This window comes from Caloenas nicobarica, chromosome Z (assembly GCF_036013445.1).
Source record: "Caloenas nicobarica isolate bCalNic1 chromosome Z, bCalNic1.hap1, whole genome shotgun sequence".
NCBI lineage: Eukaryota > Metazoa > Chordata > Aves > Columbiformes > Columbidae > Caloenas > Caloenas nicobarica.
In genome coordinates this window covers 8,168,994-8,187,482 of record NC_088284.1, presented here as the reverse complement: position 1 = coordinate 8,187,482, position 18,489 = coordinate 8,168,994, and the positions used below count along the sequence as shown (strand labels likewise).

At 41.5% G+C, this 18,489-nt stretch overlaps 1 protein-coding gene across 47 annotated transcripts in view; it reads right to left on the bottom strand.

Annotated features, from left to right (window-relative positions):
• Positions 1–710: 710 nt before the first annotated feature.
• The window catches only part of CELF4 (CUGBP Elav-like family member 4), a 691,562-nt gene continuing 673,783 nt past the window's right edge, over positions 711–18,489 (bottom strand). For all 47 annotated transcript variants that reach the window (XM_065657517.1, XM_065657466.1, XM_065657477.1 and 44 more), the window contains one exon: positions 711–838. In XM_065657517.1, coding sequence (XP_065513589.1) covers positions 711–838 — 128 coding nt within the window. The remainder of the gene's footprint in view (positions 839–18,489) is intronic.

The window sequence follows — 18,489 nt, the reverse complement described above, 5'->3', positions numbered from 1 at the left end:
GTCCTCACTCAAGCAAAGCTTCCTTGGCTTTGGTTGGGTTTTATCTACACAGAGAAGTTAACTGTAACTGAGCAAGAAGTGAGCGTGAATCCTTCTATTAATTTCTTGGGCTTCAGAAGAAAGAAATTGGTGGTTATTTAGTTGTCAAGGAGACATATTTACATAAAGTTATTATGCTGGGATGAAATTAGATACAGACTAATACTGCATGAAGAACGAAGAATGCTTTGAAACTTTGCAACACAGAGCTATTGAGACAGACACTGTCCCAGTCCAGTCACCTGGGATTAAACTGCAGCCCAGTCCCATCTGTTAATTGTGGATTTTCTTCAGCCACCAGAAATGGTCTCTTTGACTGAGCAAGGGGGATCAGGGCAGCTGCTGGCTCTCCCCTAGTGACCAGGAAGACTTTCTAGAGATGCAGGATGCCCTTGGGGTGGGGAACTTGGCTTATCCTTGTTAAGCATCCTTCCACCTCTTTTTCTGAAGAGACGCACACAGAAATGGTTCCTGGTTTATGTGTGGGTGTATATCTGTGCAGTGTGGCTCTAGCCAGAGGCCTAAGTGAAAAAGGCAGAAGCTAGAGAGTTGCAGAGCTGAATCTTTTTGAGGGTCTACAACACAAAAAGAGGCTACCATCACAGCTGACATTTCCTTCCCCATGCAGTTACCTGTGCTAGTGCTTTGTATCCAGTGGTTCTCATAAGTCCTCAGTAGGGACGATTAGCATCCTTTGGCCTCTTCAGCTGCACCTTCAGCCTCTTCATGCCAATCTGGAATCCATTCATAGCCTGGATAGCAGCTTGGGCACTGGCTGGATTGTCAAAACTCACAAAACCTGTCAAAACATGAGGCAAGGTGGGGGATTTAATGAGCTGAAGGGGGCCAAGGCACGTACATGCAACGACCACTGAGAATGAACATGGGGAAGAGGGTGAGGGCAGTGGTTGGTGCGTAGTTAGCAGATAGGAGGGTGGGCAGGCAAGCAGGAGAGTGAGGAGAGGATGGTTGCCAATGAGGGACAAAGGGTAGGAAGGGTTGTTACAGATCAGTGTCCCAGGATACAGTGCCTGGTCTGAGTGTCAGTTTGGACACAAGACTATGTGAAGCACAGGGATCCAAACGCTGGTGCCACAGTACCAGCACATACAAAATTTGGGCCACCTTTGAGCTGGGCGTCAGAAAATGTGATGCATGGTCTCAAGGCACACTGTCTTGCTCTTTTTCCCTTCACCCTGACTGGAGTAAATCTCTAGGCCCTCCTTCCCTCACCGACATAACCTTTCCTTTGCCTTCCAACATTCAGGATGAAGGGAACCTGATATACCTGCTGCTACTTCCTTTTTATGAGAATATAAGTAAAATATGAATTTAATAAGTTCTCCATTATGGTGTTCACTGGCATGAATAGTTTACTGTTTGCCACTTAGGCAGTTTGAGGAGCTTTATTAACTGGCAATTACTGTAGACTTTATGTTGACTCTGCAGTCGAGAAAGATGAACACTACTGCTCTCCTAACATGATTTCTGTAAGTAGTTTCATACTTTGCCAACAAATCATCCAATCAGCCATGGAACACATCCAGAAGTAGAAATACCTATACTGACTGTGTCTACAGGGCACCTAAAATGACATTCTTTGTCTCAATGGAAGACTTGGTCTCTGGGGAGCAGAAGGGCCAAGAAAGGTCAGGACCACGCAGGGTGCAAGGCATCTAACACATTCAGCTTTGTGGAGGGTTTTTGGTGTGGGTTTATTTTTTATTCTTCTCTCCCTCTCTTTTAATTTTTTTTTAATGTTAGCTCTAGAAAAAGGCTTAATTTGCCCAGGCTGTATATGACTTTAGCTGGAGTGACTATGGGTCTGAGACATTAGTGAGGTAGGGGGCCATCACATCGTATAAGAATTACCTCCTCTACCTTTGTCAGAAACGTCCCTGTGTGCCAACAACATTTCTGAGCACAAACCCTGAGTAAGACTTGCCTGGACCAGCCTGCACTCCAGACAAAGCCATCTGTTTTTCCACTTCTGCAAAGCTGTGGCAGCAAAAATCAGCCCTAGGAACCCAGTGTCTCTCAAGAGACAGGCTGAAATGAAGACACAGTTTGAGAACCCCTCAAAAAGCTAAGGCTCAGCGTTTGCTGCCAGGTATGGCTTACTGCATTCAGCAGTACCTCCTCTCTGTTCTAGTTCGTCCTTGAAACCAGGTCTCACAGATGACACTGAGCGGCTTATATTTGAAAAAGACATGCATACACATTCATATATATGCAAGCACACCTTGTCACTCTTGCATTAAAGCTGTACTCCCTGCCTTTGGCTAATAACATAAGTTTATGAGAGGTTGGAAAACCTATGGTCTTAGTCTCAAAGTAAGACAACAGGTTTACTGAGTATGGCAGGTGTGGTTTTAAGAGACGGGCCAATGGAATAAAGAGGCATCCTCCTTCTTCTTCTCCTCTTGAAGCCAAGGCTACAATTAGCTGGCTGTCCATGCAGTTTTCCTGCCAACCACTTGGATAAGGAGGTACCAACACTGCAGCTCTGAACATGTGAGCAAAAGTCTTGCTCACGCCTCACAGCAGTCATCAATCTCTAGACAGAAAACTGGAGAGTTGTGGTGAGTAACGAGCTGCGGTATTATTCAATGGCAATGGATTTGCCTTTGCAATCACTTATTAGCCAGTGAGCATGTGGTAACATTCCCAGTTTACATTTGGCTAGCTGAATAATCTATCAGTCAACAAGGTCCTATGATCTGATCTCAGCAAAGGAACAAATTAAACACCTCCTGATTTCATCTGAGTTGATTCAGTCTTTAAATACTGCTGCAAGCTCCCTTGAGCATCAACTTGGAATTTGCTGCCTAGCTACTTCACATCTTTGAACACAGGATGTAGTGAGAGACTGTTCTTTTTAAAATCACCTCTGGATTGCTAATGCTCCCATCCAAGACCCATCAGCTACAACTATAACAGTAAACTAAACCTGTGCCAAAGAAATTCAGAGAAACTGGAAACCAATCATCTGTACCACTGAATTTTCAGAAAGGTACTTGACACAGTTTTGGCTTGTGCTTAACTCCAACAATTGCTGGATAAAGTCTGAGTATTAGCACAGAACAGAGGCTGTTTTCAGTAGTTAGCTTGGATGTGGCCATGATATTCTGAAAAGTAAGAGAATTTAATAGTCTGGGTGTAGGCCATTCTGTGCCAGCTGGTCCCAGTGCTAGGGGCAAGTGCCAGGTATGTTTACTTTACTAATGTATACACAGCTACCAAATATCAAACCTGGCTTGGCTGCAGCTGGATAATTGCTTGTATCATGTCTTTAGAGAACCTAGCTTGCCTGTGAACTTTGATTTCTACTCTTGTAACTGGTCCTGTTGCAATGTACCTACTGACTAAACGTGCACATCTAGAGTGTGTCTAGACATGCACCCATTTGTGAGCAAACCTCCTTGGGATCATAAAATAATCAGTGGAGGTCTAGCTGATGTGGTGGAGTGCAGGACATGATATCTCTCTTTTTTTTCAGGACACTCCAAGATGTGCTATAATAAATCAAGTCCTGCTGGCTGTTCAGCGGGGACCAGTGCTGACTGCAATGAAGGTAGGCACCTACCTAGTTCCACAGTTGGGGCTCACATCTCAAGGTAAGATGTTGTTAACTGGCTAGTGCTTGGGTGAGTCAGTCCCCGAAACGATGTTAATTGTTGAATGAAACTCCTAATGCATACGAACCCCACTGGAAATGTTGCCAAGTATGATGGCAGTGTACTATTTGTCTATTTTTGCCAAGCCCAGACCTTTATTTGGGTGATAAGACCTGGTGCTGGGATGCTGATATAGTGCACCTCTGCAAGAACCTTGCCTTCAGATAAGCTCACAAAGCTACACTACTTTTTATCATCAATTTGTTTTTGAGATAGAATTCTTAGGCCATTTCCTCATTCTGTGCAAAGCTGTATATAATACAGCATTTTAACAAATGGGACTAATAAGAGAGATCAGAAGTGCATTTGCTCACTATATTTCATTTAGACCAGATAATGGAGCTGGGAGTTGTACTCTGATGCTATTGGTATTAGTTGTCTACAGATTTGGACCAGATTTGGATTGTTTATTCTTTTCCTTTCCTCCTGCTGTAATATAAAAATCTCCAATGGCTAGATGTGCGGCAGGAGGTCTGGAGAGAGGGAAGGAGGAGGGCAAATGCAAATAATTGTGCGTTTTCCTTGTGAGTACATCCTAGGGACAGAGCAGCTGATTCCTCTGGCTTCATTTCATTGTTTTAGTTTCAGGAGGCTTGATAAGCTCTGAAGTTGTCAGTGCATCCATCTCTTCTCCTTCCTGTTATTTACGTGGAGTTGTATTTCATATTGTTGAAGGTATTTGGACGGGCTTCAAAAAAGAAGAAAAGCTATGTCTTATCCTGAAAGTTGAGATGTCACAGTGATAAGGGATATGTGGATAGACAGACAGACAAACTGTGCTGACGATATCGTGTTCCTTTTTCTTTTCAGGTCGAATACCTAGTGGTAGATTATGTGACTTTTTTGTTGTTGCTACGTGCACTATTGGCAGTTGACAGTCTTTGTTTCTCCGTGTCAATGTCAGCAGCGTTAATGGCACTATGTCAGATTTAAACATGTATGACTAGGAACAGAATGTATATGCTGGGAAAATAGCTTAAATACTTGCTTTCTGAATGTCTGTAATGTTTGAGCCCATGACTATAGGGCTCAAAGCATGATGGTAGTACTATAGTTGCTCAAGAAGCTATCTGTGTTTTGAACACTGCCCCTGCATTGTCATCTACACTCTTGAAGGACAAAAGAGAAAGGGAGAGGTTAAAAAGCTTGAAGCTGTTTCTGTGCATCAGTTAATTAATAATCAGAGAAATATATGTTCTGGTCTGAAGATGGTTGGTAGGAGGACAGGATTTTGTGATAAATCTATTTTATGGGGGGGATTTTTTTTTTTTCTTCCCAGGGATTATGTAAAAAAGCTGTTCTAATACATGATTTATCAAAGCAGCAAGGAATGAAGAAATCTGCTAGGACTGCATTTCAGGGCATCTAATCTTCCTGATTCTGCACAGCATCTTCCAGGAAGGTACTGACATTGAAGCCCATGAGTTCTCCTGACCTGCTTTTTTCCTGTGAGACTGTGTAAATGGTTATTGGGCAGAAACTGTGGCAGCAATTTGGAGGTGCTTTGGTTTCTCCCCATCTCTTCCACAGGAAGTCTTGGTACTGGGTCATGCTGAGGGATCTTCATGCCCTCTCATGGCACCAACATGATCACCAATGGCTTTATGTAACTGATATTACTCGAGGGCTGTCTTTCTGTTTTAATCACTTGAGATGATAAAGAAGGAAATTAGCAATATATTCTAGACCGTTTCGCAACTGCAAACTTTTCATTCACAGTGAGGAGAGTCTCTGTGTGGCCATGAATTAGTTTGAGCAGTAAGTGCAGTCCTGAATGAGCACATCGTTAGGTTCCTGTGGATCCCTAATTGGTCTTTCTGAGTTTTCCATTTCTCTTTGCATGCTGCAAGGAGAATTAGCGGTTAATGTGCAAAACAGCCTTTTGGTGATCTGCTACCAGGTTGGAACAACATGTTGCCTCTCTTCAGCAGAAGCTTTCCTCTGGATGAAGCCCAATGCTTGGTGACTACACCGAGCATCCCTTAAATCAGAAGTCAGGACCACAGTGAATTACAGGTCCAGATGCAAGCTTTTGATCCAGACTCCTGAACTGGGGCAGATGGTCCTACAGCAGGTCCACACATGTAACTAGGCTGGTCTCAGCCAATGGAAAGGAAGAGAGGAACCTCAAAGAAACAAATATTAAACTTGTTTTATAACTAAGAAGACTTTCTATGTTCCAGATACTTGCTGCACAAAACTGCAATCTCAGAGATGCACTTTGCAGGAGATCACAAAAGAAACAAATAGACGTTGATGCTTATTAGCTTTTTTTAGTCCAGAGATACATTTTTGTGGTTCTGATTGTCAGTGTATTTGTCTGGTTGCCATGAAGGATCTTTCTTGGCACTTCTTGTTCCTCCTTGAAAGTCACTAAGGAGAGGACTTCATTCTTCTGAACTTTTTCTTCTTGTCATTCAACCCATGTTCATCTCACTAGAGGGTAATGAGAATAACAAAAGAGCAAGGATTCGCCCCTCAGCCTGTGGAAGGCAAATTCCCATGGGGTGAAAAAGAAGAAACGCCGTGCACATGGGCTGGGTACTGGTGCAGAAGAAGTCCATGCTCCTTGCTTCCTTTGCGTCCAAAGTGCTGGTACCCAGGACACAAGAGGGGGGCTCAATCAGACTACTAAGGCAGAGGAAGCTGCAGGAAGCACTGGCAATGGGTTAGACCAGAGGCCCAGCTCCTTTCCTTCTCCCAAGCATTTGAGTTAGTAGTTAAGGAATTAGTTCTTAATATAATTGGTTATTAATATAACTGTCCCCTTAGTACATGGCTTCCTTGCTTTTGTTACTAACAAGTGAAGGATGAGATCTAGTAATGTCAGGGAGGCATGTTCTGCTGGGAAGGCAATGATGAGGTGTTCAAATCACGGGAGTCTTCTGTGCGGGAAGGGTGATGGGAGGAGCTTCCACCCTTCTCTCATTAGGACCTGAGTGTCTACACCTCAGCACTTCCCTGCTTCTTCAGTCCATTTCTTTCCTCAGACTGCTCAGTTTCTCTTTCTCCACATTTATTAGCCTTATCAGAGAATGGAGGTTTTCCTTTAATTCTCTTGCAAGGTCTTTACCTTGCTATGTTCTTTACACGATGTACTAGCTGCTGTCTCACAATTTTTAGTACTGTAAAGAATTTCAGGATACAATCTGTATGTAAGTAGCTCTGTAATGTATATGTGCATTGGAAGCTATTGTATTGTAAGGCGATTTACGGGTGCTTGAATACTCAATAAAGGACTGCGTTAACCGATCAAGGGCATAGCACTTCAGCTTTTCCTGGTGTCTAATAGGGTTGGATGACTTTTTTGAATATTTAACCTTCCTTTGATGTTTAATCATGTCCAAGTGTGAAATGTCTACCCATTCCATCCATCCATCCATCCATCCATCCATCCATCCAAGCATCCATCCACCCCTGCACCCATTTTTTTAATGTATGAACAGTCAGTAACAGACTACTATGCTAAACAACTACTATTCAATATTTCGTATCTGTGGGACGAGATAATTGGAAACTCAAAATTTCCAAAGAATTGGCTCAGAAATTTGCTGAACCATTAATGTTCATTTTAGAAATTTATGGAATATTAGAAAACCTTCAAAATGTTTCAGAAAAAAACCCTATTATTAATTTTTAAGAATGTTAACAAGATGATCTGGTAAACTTAGTTAATCTTTCATAAGTCTATGAAAAACTACGAAAATTTTGATATGAGGCAATATGGCAAAGAATTAAAGGGATTACAATTAATACCAATAATCATGGTTTCATGGAAAACAGCAACTATCTAATGAACCTGATTTCAATAAATTGCAAGTTTGTTTCATAATCAAAGTTTTCATAGAGTATACCTAAACTTTTCTAGAGCATTTGAAAGAGCCCTTCTTTATAGAAAATGAAATCAGTCCACATCAAACTTTTTAAAAATTAGGTAATATGTAAACCACCAAAAAAATTGTAAATTGTGACTTACAATATTGAAGCATTTCTAGTAGGCTCCTCATGGAGCGTGCTGAAAGCTCTGTGCTATTCAGTTTCTCTAACATTACCTGAAAGACATCTGAAGTAATTACTGCTAAAATTTGCCAATCATATAAAAATGGTGAAGTGGTAAGTAATGACAGAAGTAAGTCATGTTGACCTGGGTCACTGTGTAAGTTGGTCTCAGTTAAAGAGTGTCCATTTTAATCCAACCAAATTCAAATTTAAGCATCCACAGGAAAAAACAAATGAGTCACTCAAAAAGGGGAAATCTTCACTAGAAAACAGTGTTTATAACAAGAACATGTGTGCCATGATAACAGATAAATACATGAGGTCTTAGGATTATGCTGAAATACTCAAAGTCCCAAGACTCAGTACAGGCTCGGGATGAAGCCAGTCTCTGGGGAATATCCTCTAGAAGTGGCAAGGTGATGTTATCTCTGAGTATGACTCAGGAAGGATCCTTACTGGAATTCTGCATCTAGTTCTAATTATTCCTCTACAGAAAACAAGTTTTAAGAATTATTCAGAAGTGCAAGAATAACTCTATGTCTGAAAATGTGATGAGAGTTGCCACAGTTTATCAAAGAGATGGTTAAACTGTCTTCTGACCATAGTCTATAAATAATTTCTAATAGAATGTGGGGTTTTTTAATATAGAAAAAAAATAGAGCTTGATGATTTTTTTCTGGATGGAAGTAGATGTGTGAGAAATTTAACATGGAAATAAGACACTGAGTCTGCATTTTTTAGATAGTGAAGGTAATTAACTATTTTGGAACATTGTGTTTAGCAATAGGGGTGGAGCACCTGTCACATGAAATCTTGACTAGGATATTTTCTAAAAGGGATGCTATGACTCAAGCAAGAGTATTGAACATGTCACATGAGCTGAGGTGTCTGGCAAATGTTACTTCAGAGTTCAGTCCAAAGGATCAGAACAGTCCCTTCTGATACTACCTATCTGTCCATCTCTCTGTCTCTCTATTGTTCATTTCACATTTCAGATATTTAGGAAATCATTCTTGCCTACTGATCTGTCATGAACTGCGGTAACAGTCATGATAAAGGTGACAATTGATGTTAATGCCTTATAATAAATGGTCCCAAAGTGTGGGCTGTGGACCACTGAGACAGCTGACTGGTACTCCTTCTTCATCTTGCTTCCAGCTGAGAGAAACTGAACAGATGGGAAGGGGAGATTAAATGAAGAGTGAAAGTAGATGGCATGATTAACTTTCTCTAAAGGTCAGAACACCCAGTGCAGAAGGTAGCTTGATATACATGAGCATCTTCCTTATGTCACCTTCCCATCTTCCTGTGCATGAAACTACTTCCATACATTGTGGCAGCGTGAGCTGGAATGTACAGAGAAGTGGTCCCTGTTATAGTGCATTGTCAGTTGGATGGTCTCCACATAATGCCTCAAAGAAGCAGTACCATCTCTGAAGGAAGTTGAGAGATGTAGATGCTGACCCTGAATGTGGTGATTCAAATCAAGAAGGACTTTTCTTCCCATTCTTCCCATGATTCTTCTCTTTCACAATCTGGGGTTTTTTTTGTTTTGTTTTGTGTTTTGTTTTGTTTTGGTTTGGTTTGGTTTGGTTTTTTTACTACAGAAATTACTATCTTGACTCACACTGAAAGCACACATTTAAGATTCAGGATTAGACTAGAATTTGAAGAGTTCAACATGTTACATAGGCAGATCTGGGTTTTTGACCTATATGTATATCTAGATCCAGGGCACTAGATCGGGACCAACTTTTTCTAAAAAGAAAAAAAGTAGAAGTAAAAATCTCATCTAGAAAACTACAACGGATTTCTCATCCTAAGAATGGAGCCAACATTAAAAACTTGTATTTTTTTTCCCCCTGTCAACAGAGCTTGTCTAAAGGATGAGCAACGGTTTGTCTGATGCTGTAGAACTGTGATTCTACCTGTTCTGCTAAGTAGGAGCTGAAATTATCCAATGAATGGATGGAAAAGGTGCAGGATTCAGGCTTCAGATGGTCTTTGGAGACCCCATGAATCAAATATTGGACCAGTATACACACACATCTTCTGTGAACAAGGACCATTATGGTTTTTCTAAAAGAAGCATGATGTCCCAACCCAGGTGATGATGATCTTCCTCACAAGCGAAAAACTAGGCAGTGAGGAATCACCCATAGATAAGTCAATGGTATTTGGTCCTTTTTTGAATTATGATTAAAGCTGAAGAAATTTCCTAACTGCTTTCAGAAATGGAAGCAACTCTTCTTGACTTGGTTTCTGAGCCTTCCTTGTAAATGTTTGATGTCATGATGTGTCAATGTAAGGTTTATGGGGAAACTACATGGTTTGAAAAAGCAGATGGACTTTTAAGGAGACAAATTATTCTGCCAGTGTAAAACCAGAAGGAAAGAATAAGCTTAGTGTAGGTTTTACGTAAGTTATGAGTAGAATCTAAGTAGGTGCTTAGTTAAGGATGCACCAAGAGTGTTGCTGAACGAAGATGAAGGCTATTTTTATATTTGTTTTGTTGTAGTTTTACAATATAAACAAGACAAAAATAACTACTGAAGCCATGCCACAATCCATTTCTTATCTTAATCTTAATTTCTTTGCTCCCAGATTGTCTCTTGGGTCCCACTCAATTTGTGGGTTCTTGATAAAGAAGCAATTTCTGAAGACTGCAGCTACTGAAATCACCAGTTGTCCTTAGTCTATAGGATACACACATCAAAAAAGGTGACCTTCTTTTTGATAATGTTTCATAGTGGGCAAGTAAATTCCTTCCTGGGCTAATCAAGAAAAAAGCCCCTGCAAACCTGAAAAAAACCAACAGACCAAAACAAACCAAACCAAAACCACACAAACAGAACAAACCAATAAACAAATGACAAAAAACAAAATCCAAAACAAAACAGGAAAACCAAGCAGGAAGGTGCACTGTGAATTGTACTAGTGACTATTTTTTATCAGTTCTCTCATGATCCAGGGAGTCTCAGAATAGATCCATTCTTGGTGTGGCAATTTACAGAACGTCCCCACCTTGCTCCTGTAGATCATTTATTAGATGGACAACTAACAGTCTCTCCCCTTAGCGTCACTGCACACCTGATATCTCATTATGGATAGGTTGAGGCAACCCAATAGATATAGGAAGACCTGAAGCTTCTCTTGTGGCACAGTCTGGAAGTTTCCCTTCAGAAGCCAGAAGCAGTGATCCGTAATCGTTTGCCCATCCTTTCCAAACCAATACTTTACTTTCTATGGAGGCCACTGTGTGAAAAACAGCTGACAAAACTAAAAGGGAAATCAACTGAAAAACCTTCTCACACACAGTGAGCCACTTGAGAGAGAAAAAAAAAGACAAAGTCACTTAGTATCTTGACAACAAGGTTGTGAACTGGAACAAAACTATGCTGGGTACCAAGAGGAGATAGGAAAGGGTTATATAATTGCATTTTAAGCTGAAAGATGACACACGGTTCCAGGTCCAGCCAGCTGTTACATTTGTGGTCTTTTCAGTGCAAATGTAGGACCTCTGTGTTTCAACTCCCACAATGGACAGGGAGATGATCAGCTGACTTCTTTTGCTATCAACATCAATGAGAATAAAACATGTTCCTATTATAGTGTAGATGCTGATAAATTGCTGCGGGTCTGCCAGCAGAGCATTCACCATTAATGGCCTTCAAAAAAATATCCCGAATCCTGAAGATCTCTGTGAAAAGCCTTCTGCAGTCCCTCAGAAGAGTAATATTCAGTCTGTGGGAACTGAATCATATCGTAGATTGCCTAAAGCATGATATAATTCTGGCTTCCAGGGCTCCTGCAAAGTGACCTCTCTGAACTCTGGATCCACCCTTGAGTGGGAGATGGCAAAATATGCTTGTGTTTTAATTACTGATATAAGGACAGTAAAAATATTGCTGAAATACACATTTATGAAAATGCATTTGATTAGAAAAACTGAAGACCTGAGAAAGGAGGGTTTTGATAATTTGGAGAGGGATCTTAGTTTGAAGGGGTGGGGTAAAATATGAGTCACCCCTAAAAAAGTGACTCTTGCATTGATCCCTAAAACCAAGTAGCAAAAATTCTTCTCTCACAAGCATTTTTAAAAGCCCAATAACACAATAATTCTTCTGGAGCCTGTTCAGCCATGTCAGGAAATGCACAATGACCAGGCTACATACTTAACATTTACTGGAGACCCTTCTAGAGAAGGATTTTGAAGGGTCATTAGAGACGCATCTTTAGAACAAACATATAATTTCACCTTTAAATGGTCAGAACACAATCAGATTTGTAGGTCATGTTGCCAAAAAGGGAGAGAACCCATTGTCTGTGAAGCAGCCAAAGACAGCAGCTGCTGTTAGATGTTAGACGTATCTCCTCCCTTTTATAACAATAAAATATTTATAGCTAAATATCAAGCAGACTGAAGCTCAGCTAGTGAAAGGGGCACAGTCCCATTGTCTCTGTTTTTTTCGATGGGTTACATCACTGAAACTCTCATTAGAGATGTGCCCTGGCCTGCCAGGAAGCCCAACAGCGTCCTGAGCTCTACTAACATGAGCACAGCCAGTCAACTAGAGAAGTGATTACCCTTCTCTACTCAGCACTGACTAGGCCACACCTGGACATCTAGGTTTGGGCACCCGCTCTCATAATGCAGGAAAGACAGCAACAAAGTGAAGTGAGTTCAACATATGGGCATCAGAATGGACAAGGACTGGAGGACTTGCCCGCGAGAGCAAGATGACAGTGGTGCATGGTGGCATAAAGAGAGACATAAATTGAAATAAAAGAGATCCAGACTGGGTGTAAGGAAAAGCTTTTTTTACCCTGAAGGCCAGAAAGTATTGGAGCAGGTTGCCCAAATCCAAACCATTTGTTCAGTGGTTTTCATTTTTTTAAATAATTTGCAGATATATTTGCTACTGCAGACATATACATGTATAAATGCATACATAATGCACATACCTATACACATGTGATATATTACAGACCAAGACTGGGGACAGTGGAGGTGAGGTTGAATTTGTTTGGAGGTTTGAGTTAGATGAAACCAGATATGGTCAAGAAAAGTATACCTGTTTTTACATAGACCTGAAAGTTTTTACCCTGATGGGAACATTTGAAGATGTTCATCTCATCTGAGAAATTTTTTTTGTTTGTTTTGGTTTGCTTATTTGAAAAGGGAAGATATCACATGCAACAATACAGTAAAACCATGATAAGGTTGCAAAATTAAGCTCTTGAGTTAGAAATGCGAGAAATGATGTTACCTATAAAATTTTAATTTTGTATTGTTTTGTATATGCATTAAGGCATTGCTTCTAACTACACATTTCTGTATTTTTCTTTTTCATGGCATTCTTCTTTTAATTACTGTAGAGAATGAATAACACAACAGGGTGAGGAAAATGGCAATGTATCAGACACATTATTGCAAGTGTTGGAATGTAGGCAGTAAATAAGGCAGGGAAAGGATGGTTTTGTAGTTGAACAACCAAATGCTGCCTTGGAGAAATGGGAATCAATCCCTGTTTCTGCCACGACGTCCTAGCTATTCTGGGTAATTCATATATCAAAAAATTCCTTAATAATATCTCCTAGGCTGCTTTTTTACTATAATAGTAAATAAAACAAGGCAGGCTCTGAGTGCAACTGGCACGTCATGGCTTGTATCTACATGACTAAACTCTCCTACCCTTCAAGAAAGGGCGGCCTTGTCTATACTGCTGTCTAGGGACAGTCTCTGGTCCTTTTCACTGCTGAGCCATGTCCAAGCAGTGTCCAGCCATGAGTTAATTTTCATGGCTCAAACAGAGCCAATGGCACACAAACGTTAAAAGGATATGGATAGTAATGGCACAGTGTTTGACCTGATGCACAAGGGCTCTTTGCCAGTGAAGATGAAGGTTTAGATGTGTTCCTCTTCCCTTGGTGCTCAGTGTGTGACCTGACGTTTCACTGGTAGAAGGACTGCTGCCTGTACCTGCATCTGAAGTGAACATAAATATAGCACGCCCTGCACTGAGCTGAATGGGAAACACTGAGCTTTGGGAAAACAAGCAAACAGACTGATCAGGCTCATGGCATCTCAGATTAGGCATTCAAGATTAATAAACAGTTTTGAATGTCTTTCTATGCCTCATCATCCCCTTGGTGAAATGAGGACACCATGAGCACTGTGAAAATACCATTACTTAGCTCTGTGAGACTCTCAAATGCTCTGCTGGGAAGGGCCTTGGAAAACAGATGAGGAAGTAATAATAAATTCATATTCATAGCAGGGTTTGAATATTGTGCAGGAAGGAAGGCCTGAGGCCAAGCACAGAGATGTGAAGATCTCTTGAACAGCTGCTCAGTAACTAGCTAGCTGACAGACTTCAAAATGCTAGAAGAGCGGTCCTGTGCAGTGAATGAGACAGGGGAGACAAAAATAAAGAAATTGAAGATAGATATACAGGGGATCGGATGGGTGGTTGGATGGATGAATTGATAGAGACTCATCCATTTTACATCTCAAATTTACCTTGCATGAGAGAGATCTTGGGAAAACAAAACCAGATGTAATGGGTAGCCAAAATGCTGTGATGGGTCTGCAGTCCCACAAGAGAGGAGGGATGTGGTTTGTGCTCTGCAGATATATCACCTTGAGTTCAAAAATGGGCCTGCCTGTTGGGAGGGGTCATTACTTCTGACTTCTGAACAGAAACTCATGGACTGAGCAAAAGCAGCACTGGAGACCCTACTCTGGCATTTCTACACACCAGGGTGTTCACGTTTGAGACTATAATGTCCTTGGAGCACATGTAGGACCAGTCATATACATTTCGAGTTCATCTACTCTGTCTAATGTCAAAGGGTTTTTAGAGGAGGTGGCAGTAGATAGCACACTGCACAGGCACACCAGAGCCCGGCCAGGTTCTTCTCTTGGGTCCCAGTGCTGATGGATTGATTTGAAGCCCAGACCACTAAGTTTTTAATCTCCCTAAAAACTCTGGTTTTTTCTCTCTTCTTTCTTATGGCATTAACTCTTTACTTCAGTCATTTCTTAGTCCCATAAATGTCCGTTCCCCCCTTGAAGGTCATTAAATGAGCAGGCACAAATACCCTGCAGTAATGAGTTCCTCCATTTAATTACACTTTGAGTAGAAACACTTATAATGATTGTGTAAGTGTACATGTGAGTACATATGTACAAATATATCCATAACCTTTAAACATATTCTGGATGGACTATGTCTACCACTTTTGTGGAGAGATAGAATAGTGATAGACACATGAACAGACAGATATATAGAAGATAGATTCTGCTAACATATTCTTGTCTAATAAATTGTTAAGCTACAAAAGAAAGCAGAAATATCTGTGTATAATATATAGATTTTCTTTAATGTAAGTTATTGGGAAAAGACAGAGCTGTTCCTTTAACTGGAGAGCTGCAAACAGCTGTTCCTTATGCATACATGCTTGCTTGGTCTGAAAGTTTTGGTAAGTCAGTGCATAACTGACAGTTAGATTTATCTCCCCAATAAGCAATCAACATTATAATAAAGGAAAAATGCTTTCAGTGCACCTTTGAGAGTGCATCAGAAATTAATCTAAACATCAAATTAATTATAGTTTGTAAATGAATAGTGGCTCACAGCCCTAATACTTCTCCTGCTCCTCCTCCTCCCCCTAAAGCCTCCCCCAACCAACTGCAATGGCTGGAGGTGCTGTGCTGTGAGTTTCATGAACAGCTTCTTCTCTTTCCTAGTCACACAACTCTTTCCTTATCAGCTGGAAAAGCATCCCATCCATACTCTGTGGACCTGAAGTCTCAGAGCCTGGCAGCTTTGGGATATAACAGAGAATAGCTAGAAAATAATAAACTTTTGTTTCTCCTTCCCCTCTTCTCTGGGAGCCCTAAACACTCCTCTACAGTGTCTTCCTCCCCTTGACTTACTTTCCAACTAAGCTGGACCCCTCATGAATCTCTTCTTGGCTGTCTGTCTGTGCCAGGTCCTTCAGAGTGGGGAGGACCTCAACGAACTAGTGTTGATCTGAAACATCTCACAGGTCATGCATGCTTAACCCGTCTGGAAGGTCATTCCCATATTGTCTCAACTCAGACACTCAAATTAGTGGCTTCTTCCATTACCCTCTGAGCTTTGGTCTGTAGCCTGTAGCTATGTGGGAATGACAATCTGATATTGTTCGGGGATCTGAAACAGAATGTATTGACACTAGATCGCGCAAAGTAAAGGACATAGCCTAATTCCACAGACTACAGGAAGAAAGGCTTGGGTTGAGACTTCTCTCATGGCATTTGAAATCTGGTTAAAAGTGAAAAGAAAAAAAATCAGATTTAATCATAGTACTGGTAACAGCATCAAGCAGAGTTGCAACTCTCTCTCAAGTGCTTTCTAATAGTTCCTCTATCTGGTGAGAATCTTCCTGTTTACCAAAAGAAGTATCAGAAAAGAACCCCGCCAAAACCTTTGAGCTGATAAATAAATCTTCTCATCAATAGATCCTAAAGCCCCGTGCAAAGGTCTCAGTGTCCTGATACAAGAAGGGGAACTCAAAGCACACAGCTAGGTTGATCCATGATTGCCCATATGGGGCAGGAACACACAACTGGTATTTCATACCATTGCACCACCTCACTTCTGGACCCGCTCTTTTCCCTGGATGAACTTAAGGAGTGTTGACTTTTTTTTTCAGTTAAATAAGAAGCTGCCAGATTTGGCAGGGTGTGCTGGAGACACATTTTGAGAAGGTGCTGAACAATATTTTTCTGATGTACCTCAGGCTCCATTGTTCCACTCCTATGCCTTATGGAACGTTGCCGATGCACTTCAGACCCGATCCGCAATGCCCCTGGTCCCAGGGCCCTGCATAGCTTTGCCAGTGCCCTGGTCCCTTGATGCTTCTTTCTATTTCAGCTATCAAGTTGAAACTCTGTAGACCATCACTACCTGCCTGCTGCCTTGCATCTCCCACCCCACTTTCCTGCCACCACGCTGCAGACTTGAATGGCCACAATGTGTTTTTAATAACATGATAAAAGTTCTACCCAACACTCAGCCCTTCTCTTGAGCTTCACCCGCTCCTGTGTCCAGTATTCATTGCTTGTCTCACCTTTAATCTCTCTCCTTTGGCTCCCCTGTTTATTTTCATAAGCTAAGATCCAGAAGATGTTTAGTAGGGAAGACAAATATTTAACAGTGAACGTAATTAAACTACTATGCCCCTCAACAAGGGATATTACTTTCTCTCTTTTTCTCAACTTCAGAGAAGACTGAGTTTTCCAAATGGGGGTGCCCACTAGCAACTTTCAAGTGGACTTCCTGCAGGAATCTGGAATGAAACTCAATGTCCATATTGTACCAGGAGTCAAACAAGGTATTTCCTTCAGGCCATATAAATTTATGGTCCGAAGAAGCCCTCACAGTTTGTAGTCAAAGCTAGATTGCTCCTTGCTATGTTTAATGTAGGACATTTCTAAAAGGGTTGGGATATCCCTTCTGCCAGTGTGAAAGTCCATCTGGAACGCACAGAAAAGGAGAAAAATATCCAGCAGTTGTGGTTGCTTACACCTGTGGTGTCAGACCATGTCAGGCTGAGTGGTGTCTCTGTGGGCACAGGAGAGGTTCTTCGCAGCATCCTGGAGTCACTGTCCCATGGGGAGAAAACAAAGCTGCCACACAAGCAGATATGGGGAGCAAGCATATGCCAAGGAGACACATGTGGGGGTTAGGGGGATGCATAGAGCAGAGCTGGCCTGACACTGTCCTCTGCTCAGTGGTGCGCAAAGAGCTGGTAGATCCACGTGCCCAGTGCTCTCAGAAAGAGGTGACTGGAGGAGTGAATTTTCAAGTGCACCAGTAAAGCAATTCCTCCAGCTTTAATTTATCTACATCTTATTTGACACCTTGGGGTAATCATTTGGCCTCCGCTGCTCCAACCACGTCCTCGTTTTTCTAATTTCTGTCATGTCTTCCTAATTAATATTGCCCAAACCTAGCCTTTTTTCTCTCTTCTCTGTTAAAACATTTTCCTAGAACATGTCTGTCTCTGCATTTGACTCGTTTAACATCTTCAAATGCCTTCTTAAAATGTGTCTTCTTTGACAACAGTGAGTGCTTCTGAAATTAGGACTATATAGTAGTGTCACCCTACAACAGAAGCAGAGTTAGCCCTGTGTGGGCAGTGTGAAAAATGGCTCTTCTCACATTGTCTCCTTGCCTTAGTGGCCTTAACAGTGTCATTTTACTAGAGTTTTCTTTTTGTCTTATACACAAACGGGTTACATATAAATTATCTGTGTAACTGAGACGGGAATTATCACCAGAACCACTGAGACCAGCACATACACATATTTCATGTCCTCTGACATTTAGGATATCTACACACAGAAGAACTTACACACATGCAGTGTGAATGTGAGAAACTCAGTGCAGTCTCTGCCTTGCACAAACACAAGCTACAGCATCCTGCAGAAGCTGATGTTCAGACTTTGGCACACTGTGCCTCTGTGCAACACTCCCGAGACCAGCCTGCCATGAGAATGGAAGTCACTGTCTTCAGGGAGTGTCTGACTAAATGTAGTTTTTCCCCAAGTGAGGTAATGATTCCTGCTGTGGCCCTGCCACTTCACTGGGAATGAACAGCATGGCCCAGTAGGAGAAATGTGCTGGTTGTAAAAGAACTGTGTGGGAAGATGCTACAGGTATCAGCTGGGCATTGAGGGAAGGACTAGTGAGAGGAGAGAGAAGGGCAGGACGGTGAAGAG